The 20,250-nt window shown below is 34.4% G+C and overlaps 1 protein-coding gene and 1 long non-coding RNA gene across 2 annotated transcripts in view; one reads left to right on the forward strand and one right to left on the reverse strand.

Moving 5' to 3' along the window:
* The window catches only part of LOC135841868 (uncharacterized), a 312,604-nt gene that overhangs the window by 265,797 nt on the left and 26,557 nt on the right, over positions 1–20,250 (forward strand). The window lies entirely within an intron of this gene.
* On the reverse strand, positions 1,131–19,052 carry LOC135840411 (uncharacterized). The gene is made up of 2 exons (XM_065356938.1): positions 18,310–19,052; positions 1,131–2,435 (listed from the first exon to the last, which is right to left on the reverse strand). Exons 1-2 carry the CDS (start codon positions 18,806–18,808, stop codon positions 2,110–2,112), a joined length of 825 nt encoding a protein of 274 aa, XP_065213010.1. The 5' UTR covers positions 18,809–19,052; the 3' UTR covers positions 1,131–2,109.

Raw genomic sequence — 20,250 nt, forward strand, 5'->3', positions numbered from 1 at the left:
TGCTGAAATGGATGATATTTTAGGTTCACTGAAAACTTTGACACCCCCTAGCTGCCTTTAAAAATGGGCTAGAGGGCTACGATTTGCGCCATTGGTCATCCCTTCGGAAGGTCTTTCCACAGGAAAAATTTCGAAAAAAAACGCCGAACCCCCTACCACTTCTTGGTCCAATTGACGTGGAATGACCCGTCAGGAACTTACCATAAGATTGGAGTATGAGTAGACTAGGTTGCCTAAGCCATATGTTAAAGGAAACAGATCTACTGTTTCAATGAAGAGAAGGAATCGAATTGCATCAACACCTACTTTAACTCTGGTGTATATTTTTATATTTTTTTTTACCTTAATATTGGTGGGAAAAATCCTCTTGTCACTTCTCGTAGACATTTTTTCAATACCAATGAGATGCTTAAAAATTACGAATACTTTATTTTAAAAAAATTGTATTTTTGAAGAAATTTTGTTGAAAATCATTTCACTTTCACATTCTTATTCTTTTTTCAAATCAATTTGACTGTTTAATACAATTTCAACAACTTTCACGAACATTTTTTCTCAATTTTTCCCATTGTTTACGTTAAACCTCAAGTTCAAAGCCCAGTACTTCAGGGTAAGGTTTTTAGAAATCAAATTTTTCATGTACCTACGAATAAACTCGAAAGTCTTGTAATTTTTTTAATAGACTATTTTTGAGATTTTAAAACTCATTATCTATATCCACCCTTCTTTCTAATATGTTTGTCAAAAAAATAATTTCTCAATGACTTTTAAAGCCAACGTCAGGTACATATAAACAATAACAAGTGAAAGGTGTTCTAATTTTCAAAGTACCTTCATGTTCATTGGGGGGGGGGGATTTTTTAAATTACGACTTTTTTTACCAAAATCTGCCCGTTGCTCTTCCATTTTGGAGGTTGGTTCTAAGCTCTCATGAAATAGTTTTACTCCTTATCCGTTGCACTGGATACTAGTCCCTGCGTTCAAAAACGAGGGTTTTATTTTTACTTTCTAAAAACATTATTATGTAATTTGCCTCATGAATTTTCATTTTCAAAGATACAGTGGCAAATTTTGTTTTCGTCTCTTAGTTTTGCTATTAAAAAAAACCACTTAAGTACGTGATAAAAAAGTTGAGACTCAATAAATAAAAATTTTATTTTATATGAAAGTTCACAATACATGAAAGTTTAACATGACTATGGGCAATGAGCACATTCAATGTTTTTTACAATAATTTTCATTTTAAAAAAACGATGTTACTTTTCAAAAAAAAAATCTCAACATTTTTATTTGGATTTAAAATTTAAAATTATTTTTTTACATATAGGTATGAGATCTTCTCATCGAAGTAGGCAGCTATTTCTTTCTATTTTTCGTATAAATGAATTACCTATACTCAATTGCCCATAATTCGTACTTGATAGTATCATATCATTACATTACATAAACCGTACGTTAATTGCAGTGTGAACTTACGTTAAAGGAACAAAATAATGAAACACGTGTTCAGGTTAATGGAAATAAATTATGAGGGGGGAGGGGAGGGCTAAGGGAGGAATTCGAATTAAATAAACTCGTTTAAGTAATAAATACAAATTCAATAAATTAAAAACTATTTACAGTGTAGATTTACAAATTATATCTCACTGAATTTTTCAATGTTAAAAAAATAAATGATGAAAAATTCAGTTTCAATAAATTAAAAATCATAAGGTATAAAAACCAATTGCTAATTGTGAGATTTTTGTAATAAAAAAAAAAAAAATAATAAAAATGTAGATTTTTATCAAATTTTCTGAATGTACCTCTTCATACGTAGGTAGGTATCCAATTCATCTTCGTCAATAATTACCAAATTTTCTTATGGCGAACTTAAAAGATAGGTATATCTACTAAGTTACAATCTTTTGCATAATGTAACGACCCATCGGTAACTTTTAGTATGGCGTTTCTTATCTCTTTTCTATTTACAAATCGGTATTTTCATTCGCGCCAGTGTGTTATATCATTTTTTTTTTTTTTTTTTGATAGTCGAATTATTCAAAAATAAAAAAAAAGGAAAGTGATATGTGGGTAAAAAAAAGGGAAAGGGGAGAGGGAGTGTTATTTTCACGACGAATATTGCGATGTGGAGGTTTCTGGCGTTAGTGGAATGTAAGCTCTGTAAGCCATGGATTGGGCGAGTTCGTCGTCTTGTAAGCTTCGTCTGTAGTGACCTCCGCCGTGGCTGACTACTTGATATGAGGAAGCGTGGTCGTCGTTGGTGAGTAATTTTTTCAAGCCGATGATGAGCGATAGAACTAAGGCGAGTTTGGCGATTATTAAAGCTTTTCCGGCCAGTAAAGCTAGTGTTCCGAGAGCCATCGGGATCATCGAACCTCCCATCATTAACGGGATCATCATGAGCGAGCCGTATTTGTTCTTTTTACGTCCTTCTGTAAAATTAGAAGAGAAAAGGAAATTATTAAAAATGATTGAATGAGAGTTTAATCGGTTAAAAATTCACGTATGAGTCGAGTTGTAGTAAATTGAAAAATAAGGTGTTGAGAGTAGGCAACATATGTAGCTTAGGAGTGTAATAACAATGTATTTATGATGAATTGGCAGGAGCTTGCTTGGTGCACGGTTTATCGTGTAACATTGAAGCAAAATACTTGTTTGAAGATGTTCAGATATGATGAGATTGAATTGGGGGGGGGGGAGGAGGAGGATTGAAAGTGCAAATTATATGAGTTTCTATTTGATCAAAAATGTCCGAGGTTATATTAAATTTTGAACTTTTAACAATATACATACTATACTTCAAAAAAAATCAAAACCAAATTCTAAAATTCAATTGATCAAAATTCTTTGTTTTTGCATCAGAATTTTTCTAAACAAACCCCTTGTCAAGAAAACACGTTCCCCGATTTTTCAAACTATATTGGCCCCCTAAAAAGGAGTCCCTCAGTTGAAAAATCTGAAAAAATGAGAATAATCAAAATCAGGGGAAATGTTTTGAAAATATCTCATGTCTACATTAGAATAAGTTCGACATAACTCCTTTTTTCAAGAAACATTTTTCGTTGAGTCTCCAAACGATCTTGGCAAATTTGTAAAAAATAAAAAAATATGAAAAAATGAAATTGATGTCTGAGGAATTTTTTTGAAAATTTTTCATTTATGGGCAGAATCTTTTCAAATACCTAAGCACATTCGCAAGAAAAACTTCCTGTGGTCTTCCAAATAATATTGGTTCCCTTATTATACTACGTATAAGATAGTAAAGCCCCTCAAAGTCGAAAAAAATAGACAAAAAAAATGAAAAAAGCATATCTGTGCCAATTTTATAAAAAATATTTCATTTCTAGACAGGAAACTTTTAAATAACCGCATTTTCAAGAAAACCCCTATCTTGATCCTTCAATTGATGTTGTTCGCTTGCATGAAGCTTCAGAAGTTGAAAAATATCGAAAAAGATGAAAATTGATGTCTGTAATAGGTACAAATTATTCGAATATTTTTTCATCTCTTATAGTGGAATACTTCTACATATTTATTTTTTCAAGAAAAACCTTTCCTTAGTTCCTGCCTCTCTCCGCCCCCCTCACTGTTGGTAACCTTCACAAAAACCTCCAAAGTTGAAAGAAATTGGTACTACTTTTTTCAAAAATTTAATCTCCTTTCATAGTTCTTTTAAATGAATTTTCTTCGAGAAACCCCTCTTTACTTGTTGGATGTTTCATTTTTACATGAACAATTGCCAATTTACGCCGAAAGTGATCAATTATTGAAATCTACATATACCTCGATTCATCAAGTAATAACCTTGGCTAATTCTACACACCATCCAGTTGGAATAAAACTTGAAAAATCAAGGTAAATACGTAATAACCAGGGCTCGGATATTCTTTCTAAAAAAAATTCTAAACATATTATGTGGTTGAAATTTCTCTAAAAAAAAAGTGCCAAAAGTGCTTTAAAGCATAAGAATATTCCCTAATGACATTTTATTGAAAAATATCAAACAGTGTTTTATTTCATTATAAAAATAAATATGAAAAATTTGACTTCGTTTTTAACCTCATTTTATTTAAAAAATTTGATGGAAAAAATGAAAAATTAGCCAAGTACAGGTACAAAAATTTGAAATAATTGGATAAAATATTCCTAAAAACGTCAAAAATCCTCTAAAAACCAGAAAAATTCCCTTAAAAATGACCGAGAATGTGTTTTTTTATGTAGTATATGCGAAAATAAAATGAAATGCTCCAACAAATTAGGCTCATTTTATTGAAAATGACAAAAAACATGCTGTAGCATAAAAATCCGAGCCCTGATAATAACCATGAAATCACATTCTTTCAATAAATAAAATAATTTTTAGAAACTGATGGAGGGACCAAGATTAATTTTTTTGTGGTGGAAGTGAGGAGGAGAGGGGGGGAGAAAATCGAAAAAATGTATAGGTAGTGCTTTTCTGATAAAGATGCACCAAATCCAAGGATTAAAATTTAAAAAAATAGATAAATTTATAATAATATTAATTTTTTTTTTTTTAGAAGGTGACCAATTTCCACTTTTTCATCATGCGGTGGGATGAAAAATATTCAACAGTATTCCTGATGAAAAAGGACCGAATCTGAAGATTAGAAAGTGAAAAACATGTGAAAATTACAATTTTTCGGTTTTCTTATAGAAGAGCACACAGAAAAAAACTAAATGAGTCGGAAATTTTCAAAAATTAGATCAGGGTAGAATTAAATTTACACTGAAGAGTAAAAAAATGTAGTCCACTCAAATTTTAGAAAAATTCGATTTTTGTACTTAGTAAAAAATGGTCTTTGAAAAGTAGTAGAGGAGTGAGAAATGAGCTGAAACCAAATACGACTTTTCAACTTGTAACTCGCGTATCACTTGAGTTTCTTTCTATGTATTACCTATTACTCGAGTTGTGTTTGTGGGATGTTATTTTTGTGATATAAGGTGCACGGGGGGGGGGGGAGGTCAGTATTCGGGGTAAGTTATAAAACTTGCTCTAGCGCCTAGAGGTTTATATCTGGCGAAGTGCCACTAAAGGTGACTTGAGGGGAATACCCCTACTTCATCACGGCATAAAAATTTTTGCGATTCAGTTTCATTTCAGATGTCTTTGGTTCAATTGTATTTTGTTGTTGTTTTGAACTTGTTTTGAATTTGTTCTAAAATACAGACTTTCTATTTCTTAGTTTTTCGCATATAGCGGAAGAACCATGCGTCCTAGTGAAAATCTGATGAGAGTGATCTCAAAGAGAATTTAATTCTCTACAATTTTGTATTTAAGCAATTTTTCTAGGACGCTCCGTTTGTGATCTGCGCCTCTGCAAAGTTTAGCCTGTTCTGACTTCCCCCCATTGGGGGAAGTCGGAACAGTTTATATTTTATTCCACTGAGCGAAAGCTACTGTGTCAATCGCGCTCAAATTTTCGCCATAATTTAAGAACCCTTCTGGGAACCTACATAATAAATTTGATCCATATTGGTTCATTAGAAGGGGAGTAACAGCTGGTCAAAGTTGACATTGTGAAAAATCATTCTGACTTGCCCCGGTGCACCTTATTTCCAGTCATTATTAGTATTAATGCACTGTAAAACTGGAGCATTCTGAGTGACTTGTCTGGTTCTTTCCATGTACTCTTCAATATTTTGAAAACAGAGGGGGGTGGAGAGGGGGCTTTCTGGCTCGACTTATTTTTACAAACATGACTTAAGAGCAGAGCCCAGTCAAGGAGTTTCAGAACTATTTCAAAATTGAACTGGTAAGGTCGAGAGACTCTGCAGCTAATTGTAACAAAAAAACGCCCATGATGATGACTCAGGCGAATGACTGGGAGGAGTATCAATCGGAGATGTACGAATGTCAAATCTTCACTACACTGATGACACAGCCCTCATCGCCTCAAGCGTCAAAAAAAGTATGATCAGTTTTCTGAAATGCCTGGAAGAGGTTAGCGCAAAATGCGGCTTGCTGTTAAATAAAGCGAAGAAGAAGATCATGATTGTGAATCAACAAGATCATGATTTTGAATCAATGGGAGAACAACTCGCCTGAAATACATACAGGAAATTGAGGGAATTGAAGTGGTGAATCAATTTGTGTACTTGGGATCCATTATTGATAACAAAGGAGGCAGTGAAGCCGAGATAAAATGCAGAGCCCAAATTACACAAAGCGCCATGTCTCGCCTGATGAAGATATCCTTACCTTAATGCCAAATCTGTGTATGTCCATACAAAAAAAGTATGATTTTACTCATCACTGATAAGGTTTGGATGCGCTCGGAAAGGGTTCGTTGAGTTCTGATTGAACACCAGTCGGCTTTGTGCATCTTTTGTGGTGCTTTTTTACTGCACTCAGATGCAAATTTTTCAACTCAGGGCATCCCTGAGTCTTATCACTGACCCAAAAAGACAATTTTTTTTGATGGACAAACAGGGATTTGGCATTAAGGTAATGTTATTTGGACTGGGCACTGCGTAGAGGGCGCTAGTGACCTGGCAAATGTTTACATTTTTCAGATAGGGCTTTTTATATCAGCGTACAAAAGAATTAATTTTGAGGGTTAAAACTGAAAAATATTCAATGTACACTATTTTTACAATTAATATTGTATATTAATCATGACCGAATCATATTTTCATTTTTAACTCGTAAATCCAACATTTTGGTAAAGTATGACTGATAAGAAAGGGTTAAGAAGAAAGCCCCGTCTGAACTCTAGAACAATAGGCACACTAGCGCCCTCTACGTGAGAGACGGGTCCGAATGGTCAGATGCAGCAGTGAGCAAGACTCTGAAGATAAGGCTTGTAAACGCTCTGGTTTTCTCAGTTTTTCTCTATTTGTCAGAAACCTGGACAGTACGCAAAGGAGACAGAAGAAAAATTGACACGCTTGGGATGTGGTGCTGGAGGAGAATGCTTCAGATCCCATAGATGGCAAAGAGGACTAATGTGTCCCTGTCTGTCCTGGAAGAAATTGGTGTCCAGAAGAGGTTGACTGTGGTGGTACTCAGCTGAATCCTCAAATACTTTAGACATGTCCCAATAGCAGATGCAATGGAGTCCCTATTCATTCAAAGCAAGGTGAAGGGAGCAGTAGGGCGCGGATGCTCTCCCATGAGATGGACAGACTCCATCTGGAAGGCCATTGGATGCAGCTTCCCAGGGTGTGTCAAAAGCACCCAAAACAGACATGGAGGGATCTGGTGTATTACCCACACAACAATTGTCGATGTCGACATTTACATCAACTTAGTTTTTTCCAACATAATGATGGAAAAGTGATCAATTAATTATTTAGTAGAAATCTTCTGTCCATACAAAAGCCAGGTAAATGAAAAGTTTCGAAATTTTCTCACTATTTCTGATACTTCGACATGCCATCTTGACATGTAGATGTGAAATTTGAAAGTTTAGTAAACATTCAAAAATATGATCTTGTTCGATGAGGAAAACAAATTTTTTAGGGCATTGAAGAAATTATTCACTTTTCCACAGTTTGGAGTTGTAGATGGTATGATGTTGATATTGTGGATGTATTTGAGTACCTTAGAGTCAAACCCAGAATTCTCCAAATTTTTCAAAAATGAGGTTATGATCGTTTTGGGTATAGTTAGTAGGTACGCATCGATAGCCATTCTCCGTTTTTACCTACATATCTTACACAATGACGCAGTCAGGGGGGGGGAGGTCCAAAGTTCCCGCGTCAGAGTCAAATTCGGAAAAATGACCAAAATTTTCAAAAATGAGATTGTGGTCGTTTTGGGTACAGTTAGTAGGTACGCATCAATTGCCATTCAACATTTTACCCCATTCAATACCATGATGGTTAGGGGGTCCAAAGTACCGGGTTCGAGTCAAACTTTGAAAAAAATACTTCAAAAATTTTTTTTTTTCATTCTAGTCGACTATAAACAACCTTGAGATACTTTCAACAGACTTGAATCTAGAATTATCCCTCATTTTATCATGCATTTTCGTGTATTTTCGATTTTTTTTTACAGACTTGGAGTCAAAACCAGAATTCTCCAAAATGGTATCGTAAATTACTGCTATGGAAAGACTTGAAAAAAATTTTTTTTGTCAATTCGATTGTTACCTGAAGCACTATATATAGGCGAGATCAGAAACCTGCTACTACTGATTCCCACCTTCCATCAGTTTTTTGTATTTTTCTCAAAATGGTGAAAAGTGGAGAATTCTGGGTTTGACTCTAAGGTACTCATTTGTTGATGTCGAATTTCACATCAACATTAACATCGACATGTCGACATGAAAATGGATTAGTTTAGTACTCTTAGATAAAGTATTGCACCATCTTTGATATAGGGAATTTCTGTTCAACTTTTTGATTATACAGACTCTTCGTCTGTACTTCTTTGGAAGTGAACTTTGCATCGATGCTGTTTTCAGCACGAGCAATAGCCACATCAGAGAAAATCATTTTTGGGAAAAAAATTTTAAATTCTTAAACTCAAATTTCATAATTTTATGAAGCAGGAGGTCGACATAAATTTCCATGTGAATGTCGATCCATCTACATCCGTCACTTTTGGATGCCCCATGTTGATGTGAATTTCGACCCTGTGTTGAGCCCATTGTCAACACAAATGCAGATCAACATCAGTCGACAATTACATCGACATGTGGCATTCAAAAGTGACGGATGTAGATGGGTCGACATTCACATCGAAATTAGCATGGTCATTGTTGTACAGGTAGGTCACAGAAACGGTGGCTGCTGCGGCATCGTATAGTCACGATATCCTCTTAGGAGTGAAACGGCACCAAAATACAAGAATCAGTTGGTGTTTAGGTGTTTATTTGACAAAATACTGATTTTATTGTTGATTTTAAAGATCTTGAATTGAATATGTTCAATGAGAGTTCTCAAAGGTCACAAAATCCATTTCAAGGTACATATATAGATAATCATTTTTCTGAACAGTTTTCAGATTTTTGAATCTTATAGGTAAGATGAGTGTCATCGTTGGGCAGACTGTCTCAGGGGTATTTTAACCTGTTGAGAATGATCAACGACCCGAGCGTTGGTTTTTCCAAAATGGAATTCTCAAATAAAAATCCAGGACAGGTACCTACCTTCGTACGCCTTCTTTTCAGTTCATCGTATAATGAGCATAGATATCGATAGGAAGTCATTCGAAAAAATACCTACATACGTATATAATCGTAAAGCGAATCGAAATTCTAATAAAGAAAAATGAAAGCAAAAGCTCGTGGAGAAAACTAGTTGCTCGGTGTTCAGCAGCGTCAAAATACAAGGAGTAATTAACGTATTAACAAGTAGGACGTATGTATACCTCGATTGCTAATGTGCTCTGCTACATATTTAATTGATCTGACGGAATTAACGATGCCGCGGTCGAAAGACGAACCATGATAACGTCCAACAACTATACACAGGAATCATTGTCGCGTTAAATCGCATTAGCGTATACGTAGGTAGATAGGTACATATTTTTTAATGAATTACCTATCTCGATTCACTTATCTCTACAATAGGTACCTGCTATAGTGCAAATGCAAAGGAACACATATCTATATGAGGCTATAATGAACTTGATCCGCTTAATGAGTACTTTATTGAAGTGGACCAAAGTACCCAGACCTACGTACGTTGTACAATGTACGAGCCATGGGTGCGGGTGCAAGTGCGGGCGCAACAGCACAACAACTCAAGCATTCATTCATGTTCATGGAACGAAGACTGAATTATTTGGAGTGTACTGACACGATTCACATGATGTCTGATTGTTAATTCAAGCCTGTCTAGTACGTAGGTATATGTTGTATTATACATATAGTATATAGGCCTACTCATACCATGAAACCCAACGACCGAGCAAGTATTTCAAAGTCGAAGTGTAATTCTACGTGTATGCACTTATATCTGTATGGATAAATATCGCAAGATCAGTCGATCCGAATAGATGAGAAAATGTGGAACCAATTTTTAAAAATGAATCTTCACATTAGACCACTCACATATAAATACGTACGAAGGTGTATAAAAAGTGCTCCGTGACAAACGACTGTTAGTATAATTACACCTCAGCTATATAGATATATAATGCATTGTTCCCACCAAACAGCAGCAGGGTGCAGTGAAAGAATGCACGAGGTAGTTCTGGATTAATTTTATACTCTAAAATCATCCTCTTATTGTACGAGTAAGTTGTAATTTTTTTTCTAAGGTGTCATCGCTATTAAAAGCGTTGGAAATTTTTAAAAATTTAATTGTGGTTGATCGTACGTTTTTATTCGTGCAGACGTCAATTCATATATGTAACGGTTCGATGATATTTTTCGTTTAATTAATTAATATTCTTCTTTAAACTAATTGGACGAAGTGAGATTATCAACACGATGATGATGAAAATCGATCGATGAGACGAAATTTGTTGTATAATTTGAATAATTTTATTATACATTTCACTCGACGCGACGATGAAGAGTTAACTGTATTATTTTTTAATTTTTCTCACTTAGTAGGCCTATAGGAGCAACAACGACGAACGGATTAATTGGATAACATTATTTTGTATGACTTCATCATGTTGTGACGATGAATCAATGGGGCATCGTTCGATCGATCGACAAATACATCAGAGAAAGCTCCTCTTACGACGAGAGATTTTCGAACGAAAAATTGCGATGTTGATCGATAGAGTTGCGTAATTCATCGTAGATACAAGAATGCGAAATTAGTGGTGCATGGTCGTCGTCTGGTCAAGCAATTCGACGAAAGAAATTTATAATATCGCTATTGATTCCGTATCCGTATCCGCGTATCTCTGTGTCTGCAGTTATCTTTGCAACGAGAGAACACATTAATCGATAAATGAAAAATCAAATCGAACACGTGATGCGGTCTCGCTACTTCGGCTAGGTAGATCCTCGTACTCGTATTTTGCTCTCGTGATTCGACTCAGCTCGTTAAATCGGATGATTAACAAACGAACAGATGGGAAAAATAAGTCATAGGTATTAAATATGATATATATTATGATTCCTGCTGCCTTTATACTATAGGTATAGAATGAATGAAAAATACGTGATCGATTTCTCAACACGGTGATAATTTCAAACGGAAGTTGTCAGGGTAGTCGCGTCCGTTGCTCAGATGAATTCTGTATATTCGTCAACGTGCTTGCAGTACCTATTCGCTCAGATATAAAATGAAATGTTCGCTTATTTATTGGGTAGGTAAGTACTTAGATATAGAGCTAAATGCCACTATTCATTTGACTCCTACTTGTTATTTCAGCCTTGACATTTAAGTACATATCTGTAGGTTCCTACTATAGATATAAGTAGGCCTGGTTAGTGGACATGAGAATAAAAGGCTTTAGACAGACGCCCAGCGTATAATTATAGTATTTACATCGAGTTTTTCCAGAAAAATTACATAGCTGGCGATACTTCTGTGATAATACTCCAGTGTACGTACATGCGATGATATGGAGTATGTCGAAGATTCAAAAACGTTTAGTGACATTAGATGGAAAATTTTCACTGATTCATTCAAGAAATTTCAGCTACGCAGAGATTGAAAAAGAATGATGGAATCGATTTTTCAAAATTGACACAAGACCAAAGAAATGGATTTTAAGAAAATATTCTTTACGAGATTTCAAAAATTTTCTGTTACGTTTTTTGAAGGTATCATGTGGCTTTTTTAGTTCGTTTCTGCCGTTTTAAAAGCCAATTCTGCAGATCTTTCAGCCAGAGTTGTAAAAAGAGACATGGGGAGTAATTTGCCCTGATACTGTCAAAATGAAGCAATTTAATAATTTTTTCACGAGTTTATTTTTTATACGAAGTGGAAAGGGAGAGGAGCAAACTGTTTTTGGGATGACGTCAAAATTATCGACAACGATTTGTGAATATAATTGATAGAATTTTTTCAGCAGCTGTTTTTCTTTCAAATAAACCAATTTTCTTAATTCCAGAGATAAAACAGACAAAATTGAGTCGTTGATGAATGAATACCTATAATTCTAAATTCTTCCACCGAATGCCTGGGGAAAAATGGCTGAAATCAGGCACTTTGAAATTAGCTGCTGTCTAGACGATTGTATCATTATTACCTTACCGATTAAATCAGTAAAAATTGAATACATTTTTCACTTATTTATCCATAACTCAATTTTTGTGTATTTTCAGATTTGATCTCTTGCCTCATCGAAAAGTGAGAATATTTTGGGGAATATAGCTCTATTATGTTGATCTATTTATTATTGATCATGATTTATGATTTATGTTGCAAATATTTTGCCAAGAAGAATTTTCAGAAGAAATTTTTATAAATTTTTTTTGCAGTAACTTGATGATAGTTTTGGCTTGAAAATGGTCGATACGAGTTGTACTTTTGATAAAAATAACTGAACATAAAATTTCAAAGTGAAGAAAAAAATTTGGTATATTTCGATGACTTGAGTCACAAAAAATTCAAAATTAAATTAGCAATAGGTAGGTGGATAAATAGTCCGTTTTCACCCTCCCCTGGAAAAGAAGAAATCCTCATTACTAGACTAAGAATAGGCCACACAAAAATTACACATAACAACCTATCCCGAAAAGAACCAAAACCCCCATGCTAATCTTGCAGAAACAAACCCACATCCATTCAACACGTACTTTTCAACTGTCCTCAACTGAAACAAAACAGACTTATACTACAGATAAAAGAAAACCCACCTATTATCCCTGACGAACCCTCTGAAATACAAAAATTCATCTCCCTAATAAAAAACACCAACCTCACAAACCAAATCTAACCCCCGCCCCTTTTTACGGGTGTAATAATCTTGTAATTATAAACACCCCAAAAAAAATCATCGAACAATAGGCTGGCTAATGAATTTTTCATTATTAATATTGATTTTTTTTTAGGAAAAGTATTGCTTAGGTACGTTTGTTTGTTCGTTTTTTTTTTTTTTGAGAAATTTAAAATACTTTACGGTTTATTATAAAAAGTGTTTGGTTGGGATTTTTTTTTATGTGGAACATTTTATTAGAGAAGAAAAAAAATATGAAAAACAATGAAAGTTGAAGATTTTCGGGAAAAATAACCAATAGATAATAAATTAATTTATTTATTTAGGTGAATTAATGCAGTAAAGTGATAATATTGATTTGAAAACTTCAACAAATATTTTCTTCTAAAAAAGCCAGAAAATTTCAAAAATTGATTTTTTATACTCCATTTACATACCTATGCTCTTTAAACCTAGAAATGCATTTTTGATCCAGTCTATTGCTTCATTCTGCATAAAATTTATCCAAGAAGAAATTTTGTGAGTTTCTGATCCAATTATTGAATACAAATTTAACCCTTTAACACCTGAGAAAAGTTCAACCAATGAATTTCAAGAATTTTTATGAGACAGATCGAACTAAACAATCAGATGGTGATACCTATTTGAAAAAAAAATTGAATTTGAGTGATCACTCATTTTAGAAATCAAAGGTTTTCCTCTATTATTGTCTCCAAACATTTATGTACCTAAGTATTTTGTCTTCCAAAACTAATTTCTAGAGAAATTCGCTGTAAAATTGTACCTATCAGCTGAAAATTGTTTCCATTGTTTTCCCCAATATTTCTATACGTATTACCCGCAAACGAAAAAATTTAATGCATCAAAACACAAAATCTCAATCCTTTTTTTCAATAATTTTGACAGCTCACAAGGAACAATTTTCACATTCCAACAAAATTGGAATGAAAATGGGGTAAGACGCCGAGATTTTCAATTTTGATCAACAAATTTTGCAAAAAAAAAAAAAAAAAAATGGGAAAAATTTGTATTTTATGGAGTTCTTTGAGAATTAACAAAATTTCAATGTTTCTGACTTCGAAAAATATTTAAGTACTTTGAATCAAATAAAATTTTGTGCAAGAAAGAAAAACACCAAAATTTTGAATGTGAAGGAGAAAATGAGATGTAAATTTCTTTTTTCAATGTAAAATTTTAGAAATCACTAAATTTTTAAAAATGAAACTCTGAATAATAAATTATAAAAAGGATAGCAGAAAATTGAAATTGATAGGTGGATACATTTACCATACAAGTTGAGGAGTCTAAAAGTCTGATGCTGCCTAAAAATAACTCCAGTTTCTATACCTACTTACTCCGAATTTTTTGAAATTTTCAAAATGAAATTTGATCTTAATTGAAAAGTGTGGCGTTATTTCAACCCATTTAATTTCAATATTGTTGCGATTTGAAAATTTTTCCTCGCGAGCTGCTGAAGTTTCAGTGAAAAAAGGGAATAAAGTTTTGTGTTTTTCAGTATTAATTTTTTTGGAGGCCTCAAAATTAAGAAACAAAATCGAAAACAGTTTTAGCTGATGAAATTTTATACAAAATTTATATCAGTTTGGTTTTTTGTTTCCGCCTGTATCTTAAAATTTGGTTTTAAGAATAAACATAATCGTTTGGATAAAATTGAGGAAAATCCTCAATTTCCAAAATGAGTGATCACTCAAAATCTTTTTTTTCCTTTTTTTTTGCTGAAAATTTCACAACCTAATTATTCCATCTATCTTCTCTGATTAAAATTTTTGAAATTCATACATTGAACGTCTCTCAGGCATTGTGATGGTTAATCCACTTCTTCGGGGAAAAAAATTAATAAAATACAACTGAATCAGAGTGGGTCTAAAATTGAATTAAATTTCATGTAGGTAATCAAAAATCGGATCAAATTAATTTCAAAAAGATGGGGCGATCGAAACAGGTCTGAGAAAGACCCATTTCTATATGATTGGACCGAATTGAATCTTACAATTAATCAAAATATATCTACCTCTATCTACATGATTTATACGACAAAAAATAAAAAACAAGCAGGGCTATCGAGAGCCAATGCAGGTGCGGAGCAAATATAATTTAGTCCCATTTCTAGAGACGAAACTATACAGCGAGGTTTGGATGGGGAGGGGGAAGAGGCTTTAACTGAAAATTTGCCGACTGATATAGGGAAAAAAATACCAATTATTCCGATTGATATCTCATTCATATGACTTATAAAAATTTTATTTCTGTTTTGGATTTTTAGGAGCTCAAATGTGAATTTTTTCATTTTAAAACAAAAATACAAATTGGTTCCAGTGAAGTAAGGGTGAAAGTTTTTGAAAATTTGATTTCGAGAGAACTAAAAACGATGTTTTTTTTATGAAGTTCTTTGATTTTGAAAAAAAGACGACGGGCCCGAGCAAAGCGAGGACGAAAACTTTTGAAAATTTGTATTTTGAGAGAACTAAAAACAATGTTTTTTTATGTAAAGAGTTTATTTTTTTGGATTTTAAAATTTTAGGATTTGAAATATCTTTTTTTCAGGATGGTAATCTTGAAAAAGAGAAGAATAGGCTCAAGTGAGGGTGAAAACTCTTGAAAATTTTCTATTTTAGGAAGCATGAAAACGATATTTTTTAGGTGAGAAGTTTATTATTTCACTTCAAACCTTCGAAAGTTGAATATTTTTTTGTTGGAAATTTCAATTTAAAAAGAGAAAAGAGAACAAGACCGAGCAAAGGGAGAGCAGAAGATTTCAAAAATTTATGTTTTGAGAAGTAAAGAACAGGTTTTCCTTTCAAAACAGGACCTTTTTTGCCGGGTCCTCCAGAAAGTGCAAAGTGTCCCCTTTGCCTCTCTTTCTCAATACTCCTGAGTTTCCTAAAATCACACGAAAAAGTTGCTGATCCAATTGAATGCAGATTATCGCATTCAAGCATATATCAAATGGACAAGTCTTGAGATCTGTTTGGATCGCGTCGTATTGGATAAAATTGGATCTGATTGTGTCTGATCTGATTAGATCCGATATTGGATTCAATTGCAAATCCGAATTTATCCAATTTCATCGAAATTTGAACTCATTGGGCCTCGTTAAGATATTTATTCTGATACAATTGAACAATCGTTTGCAGGGTCATTCCACGTCAATTAAACCAACAAGTGGTAGGGGGTTCGGCGATTTTTTTGAAATTTTTCCTGTGGGAAGACCTACCGAAGGGATGACCAATGGCGCTAATCGCAGCCCTCTAGCCCATTTTTAAAGGCAGCCAGGGGGTGTCAAAAGTTTTTAGTGAACCTAAAATATCATCCATTTCAGCAGTGGATTACTCGATAACCGCGATACGTATCAAAATGGAATATTTTCCCATAGTTAGAGGTTTTAAAAGGCTTTTTGATGAAATCATAAGAATCAGTGTTGCCACTTTTTTTCGTACGAAAAATTAGCTCAAAAAGTTTCGAAACGTAGTTTTCACATCGTTCCGACTCTCAAAAATTCTGAAAAAAATATATTATGGACAACTTTTCGTGCTGAACAACATATTAAAAAATTGGGATGGTACCATGTTGCAAAGTTGATTTAAATAAATCTAAAGTTTGCGAAAAAATGCGATTTTTTAAATTAAAACATGAAAATAAGTTTTGATTGGTAAAGTTGATTCATTTGATCCCCATTTTTACGTATCTAATGAAAAAGTTGAAAAAACCCTTTCACTCGAATAAATGAACTCCTCACCAAAAAAAATCAAAATTCGAAAAGATTCAAAAAACAAACGAATTTTTATTTATTTTTTGTTGTGAGTGTAATTTTTATCAACTTTTTCATGAAATACGTCAGAAAGAGGTCAAAATAAGACAACTGAATAAATTTAAACTTTTTTGATGTTTGAAATTGAAAATTGAATTTTTTAGAATTTTGATTTTTTTGTGAGGAGTTCATTTAATCGAGTGAAAGGGGTTTTTTAACTTCTTCAACAGATACGTAAAAATAGGGATCAAATGGGTCAACTTCACCTATCAAAAGTTTTTTTCATGTTTTAAATCAAAAAATCGCATTTTTTCGTAAACTTTTTTACTGGGATCTTATCTGAAAATTTAGGATGTGAATAGTGACAATGTCAATGACAATCTTTTGCAATTCCAATTATGATGAAGGTTTCAAATCAGTCAAAGAATATATAATTTTCATGTTTGATTGAAGGATGGCAAATGAGAGAAAGGAAATAGTGACTCTGAAACTAAATTCTATTTAGTTAAATATTCGATGCTCATTCAAAAGACTTCCATCTCTTTACGAAGCATTAAGTAAATGGATGCTTCGAAAATTCTACAGCATATTTTTAGTCATTCATTTTTAGCTCAACTCGGAATCATCAACGAACTGATTAAGGATCGCGATAACTTGAAAAATTTCAACAAATTGTGCCAACCAAACATCTATCAAATAGGTAATAATATTTGGTACATATTTTACAGTTATCGCGACAAAAACTGCAGAACCGGACGTTGGACGACAAAAAGAGAGTTGACGAGCGACGTGTGGTGTATCACTGCTTATATTTTTTTTTTATAGATGTACCATTCTATGTGCGGAAATAAGGTACCTATCGTGGTAGTTTTGCGAGCACATAATTGTATAATATTCGTACACAGTACGTACAAAGAGGTGCGATAGAAGAAAGTACAGCAGGTGTCTCGTATCCAGCCGAGGTAATTGCTTGTCTGGCGTATAGAATTTGGAGTAATCAGTAATGACGAATAAAACGTACTTATGTACGAGTACAATTTACCACCACATGCAGCAGACGTTAAATGACAACGATTGTTTGATGGAAATACGTACGTATATTCTTAAAGTAATTTTCCAAATGATTTATGCGCATATATTCGTATTTCGTACGTATCTCATCTACCTATACTTGCAATATCTGCCTTATGCCTTGCTTTGCTCTCTTGTTGATATGGTTTAATCGTAATAAGTATATAAGAGGAAATAACAATAATAATAATCGTAACGAAAGTGTAGGTATGGCTCGTACTTCGATCGAAACACAAGTGCATAAATATCGAATGTGGTGTTCGGTCTCGGTGTATATTGTTTTTACGATCAGTTGGTTAAGAAGACAGAGTTTACTTTTATTGCCATGTTTGTTTCTTTCGAATTGATTTAAAAGAATACGAGAATCAATAATTGATTATACGTGTAACTAAATACGTATGTTTTTGAGGTGAGAGAATGAGAAGAAAGGAAGGCAAGATTTGAGATTGAGATTTTTTTGTTTTTGAGATGGGAATAGTTTGTTGAAATTGTGTCAAGTGATGCTCAATTCGATTCGAGAATTTTGGCTGGGTTATTAGGTAATTAAATTGCATGAGGAAATTTGAAAACGTAGATATCTCGAAGTCAAGATGAGGGTACATATTTGCATTCAAAAAAGAGGATAATTTTTATAGAAATCTAAACGTACCTTCTTGCAAACTCCTTGACATATCCTTAACTCCTGATAACTTGAACTGGAAGCTGCGAGTAGAGAAAAAGTTGACGAGTTTCTCGGCGATAATCTCATCCAACTTGGTTTCCTTCTCATCGAGCGATCTAGGCAGCGTTGCTTCCAGCACCTCATTATCGATTTCATTACTACTATCGGCCTTCTCATCCTTCACCAAAGCGATCTGATCGGTAATTGGAAGCTCGACTTTACGCGACAATCGATCCAAAGCTGTGATAAACTTCATCTTCAAGCACGGCGTCAACTCTTTGGCGTTGCATTCTTCGTAGACTCGGACAACTTGGCTTAAATCACTTAAAAACGACAGCTTCGAATCAGGCAAGAGCGATTTACCCTCGCGAACATTTGGTGGTTGAGCCGAGGCCGACGACGATGACGATGGCGCAGAATTCACGACGACGGTACGAGCCGAACAGTAGGTTAAAAAAGCAACGAAGAAGCACAATTTTCCGAACATGGCGTTGATTTATACGTATGAGGATCGCGCACGTAAACAACAAAACAGCGAATGCGAACGCGAACGGAGACGACGACTACGAAAACAGCACGCGAGGAAAAGCGATTAACGAGCAGATTTTATTTCATTACTCGATATAGTACACACGACAATGGCAATGGCAATGGCGACGGAGGCACAAGAGGCACGAATGGCGGTGTATTTTGTGTTATGTGTTTTTAAGGCGAACGATGAAAAAGCATTAATCCGTCAGCGAATAAAATTTTCTTTATAAATGTCCATTCCCCTACCCATTTTTTTTTACTCGCTAAGAATACGTCTTTTGATCCGTGAACGCGTCTGAAAAGCGTTGGTGACGTCGTCGTCATCATCGTGCCCCTTCCGCGTCACCCAAAGCCAGACCTGAAGAATCGTGGCGGCGAAAAGTGAAATTTTCCTGGCGCATTCTTCGGACCGCCGTATACGTCTAGGAAGCAGGAAGGGTATAAGAGAGTCAAGTCGCAGACCGTAGGTGGTTGCCAGAATCGAGGTGCTCAAACAATGTAGAAAAATTTAATCAGCTTTTTAGCTTCATCGTGCTGCATCACCATCTCATCATCATCATCCGAAGACGTCAATCATATACGTAGAAAAGATAAGGAAATATAATATAGTTCGGTGCGTACGTGTCGATCAATTAGGTCCTTTCTCGTATGGGAGAATCTTCTTTATCTGATTAGTTGATCGCCTTTAACTATGTGTTGGATAAATAGTCGAGTCGAGTCGAGCCGCGCCGCCTCTTGTAATCTTCAAAGCTCCAGTATACTTATGGACATCGCTCACCAGGCCACGGGTTACAAGGTGATTTATTTCAGGTCGATTGGCATAGAAAATTTTCAAATATCGGCCTACATTGTAGGCGAACATTGTCATCGTTTGTTCCGTGATTGTAACGGTTACCGAGATGTGATGAGGTGTGATTTTCGTAGTCCATATGGTGTAGATATGGGTGAAGCGAATACGAAAAGTGACTAACTCGAATACGATGCTAGCTTTTGACGAGTAATTTGGTACAAATGAATATGCTATGATGGGGTTGATTTGGGGGGGGGAGGGTGGCTTTTAATTTTGAGATGATGTAAATTTTTGTTGACGTTATGTAATTTCGATCTGATTAGTTAAAATGTGGAAAAAAGATGACGAATCATTCTCTCTACTTTCCACAAACTCCAAAATTCGTTCATGAGGGACCCACCATTATGTTTGGCTACAATATTTTGATAATAGGTAAATTTGAATTGTAGAGAAGAGCTTTTAAAAGCTTCCCTCAGTTGACATTTCCATTAACAAAGGAGGAATTCTAGCTGGTGCATAATTCTTGCAAAGGACTAATGGGAATCAAGAGACAAACCCAAAATAGGTAGGTACGTCTTGAAAATTTCAAACGCTGAAATTAATTTCTC

The sequence above is a fragment of the Planococcus citri genome, chromosome 3, assembly GCF_950023065.1.
Source record: "Planococcus citri chromosome 3, ihPlaCitr1.1, whole genome shotgun sequence".
Lineage (NCBI taxonomy): Eukaryota > Metazoa > Arthropoda > Insecta > Hemiptera > Pseudococcidae > Planococcus > Planococcus citri.

Excerpts from the sequence above, each read along its gene's own strand:
- LOC135840411 (XM_065356938.1), bottom strand. The coding sequence starts at position 18,808 with ATGTTCGGAAAATTGTGCTTCTTCGTTGCTTTTTTAACCTACTGTTCG. Across the intron at positions 2,436-18,309 it reads GTCAAGGAGTTTGCAAGAAG|AAGGACGTAAAAAGAACAAA; the intron begins GTACGTTTAGAT and ends CTAATTTTACAG.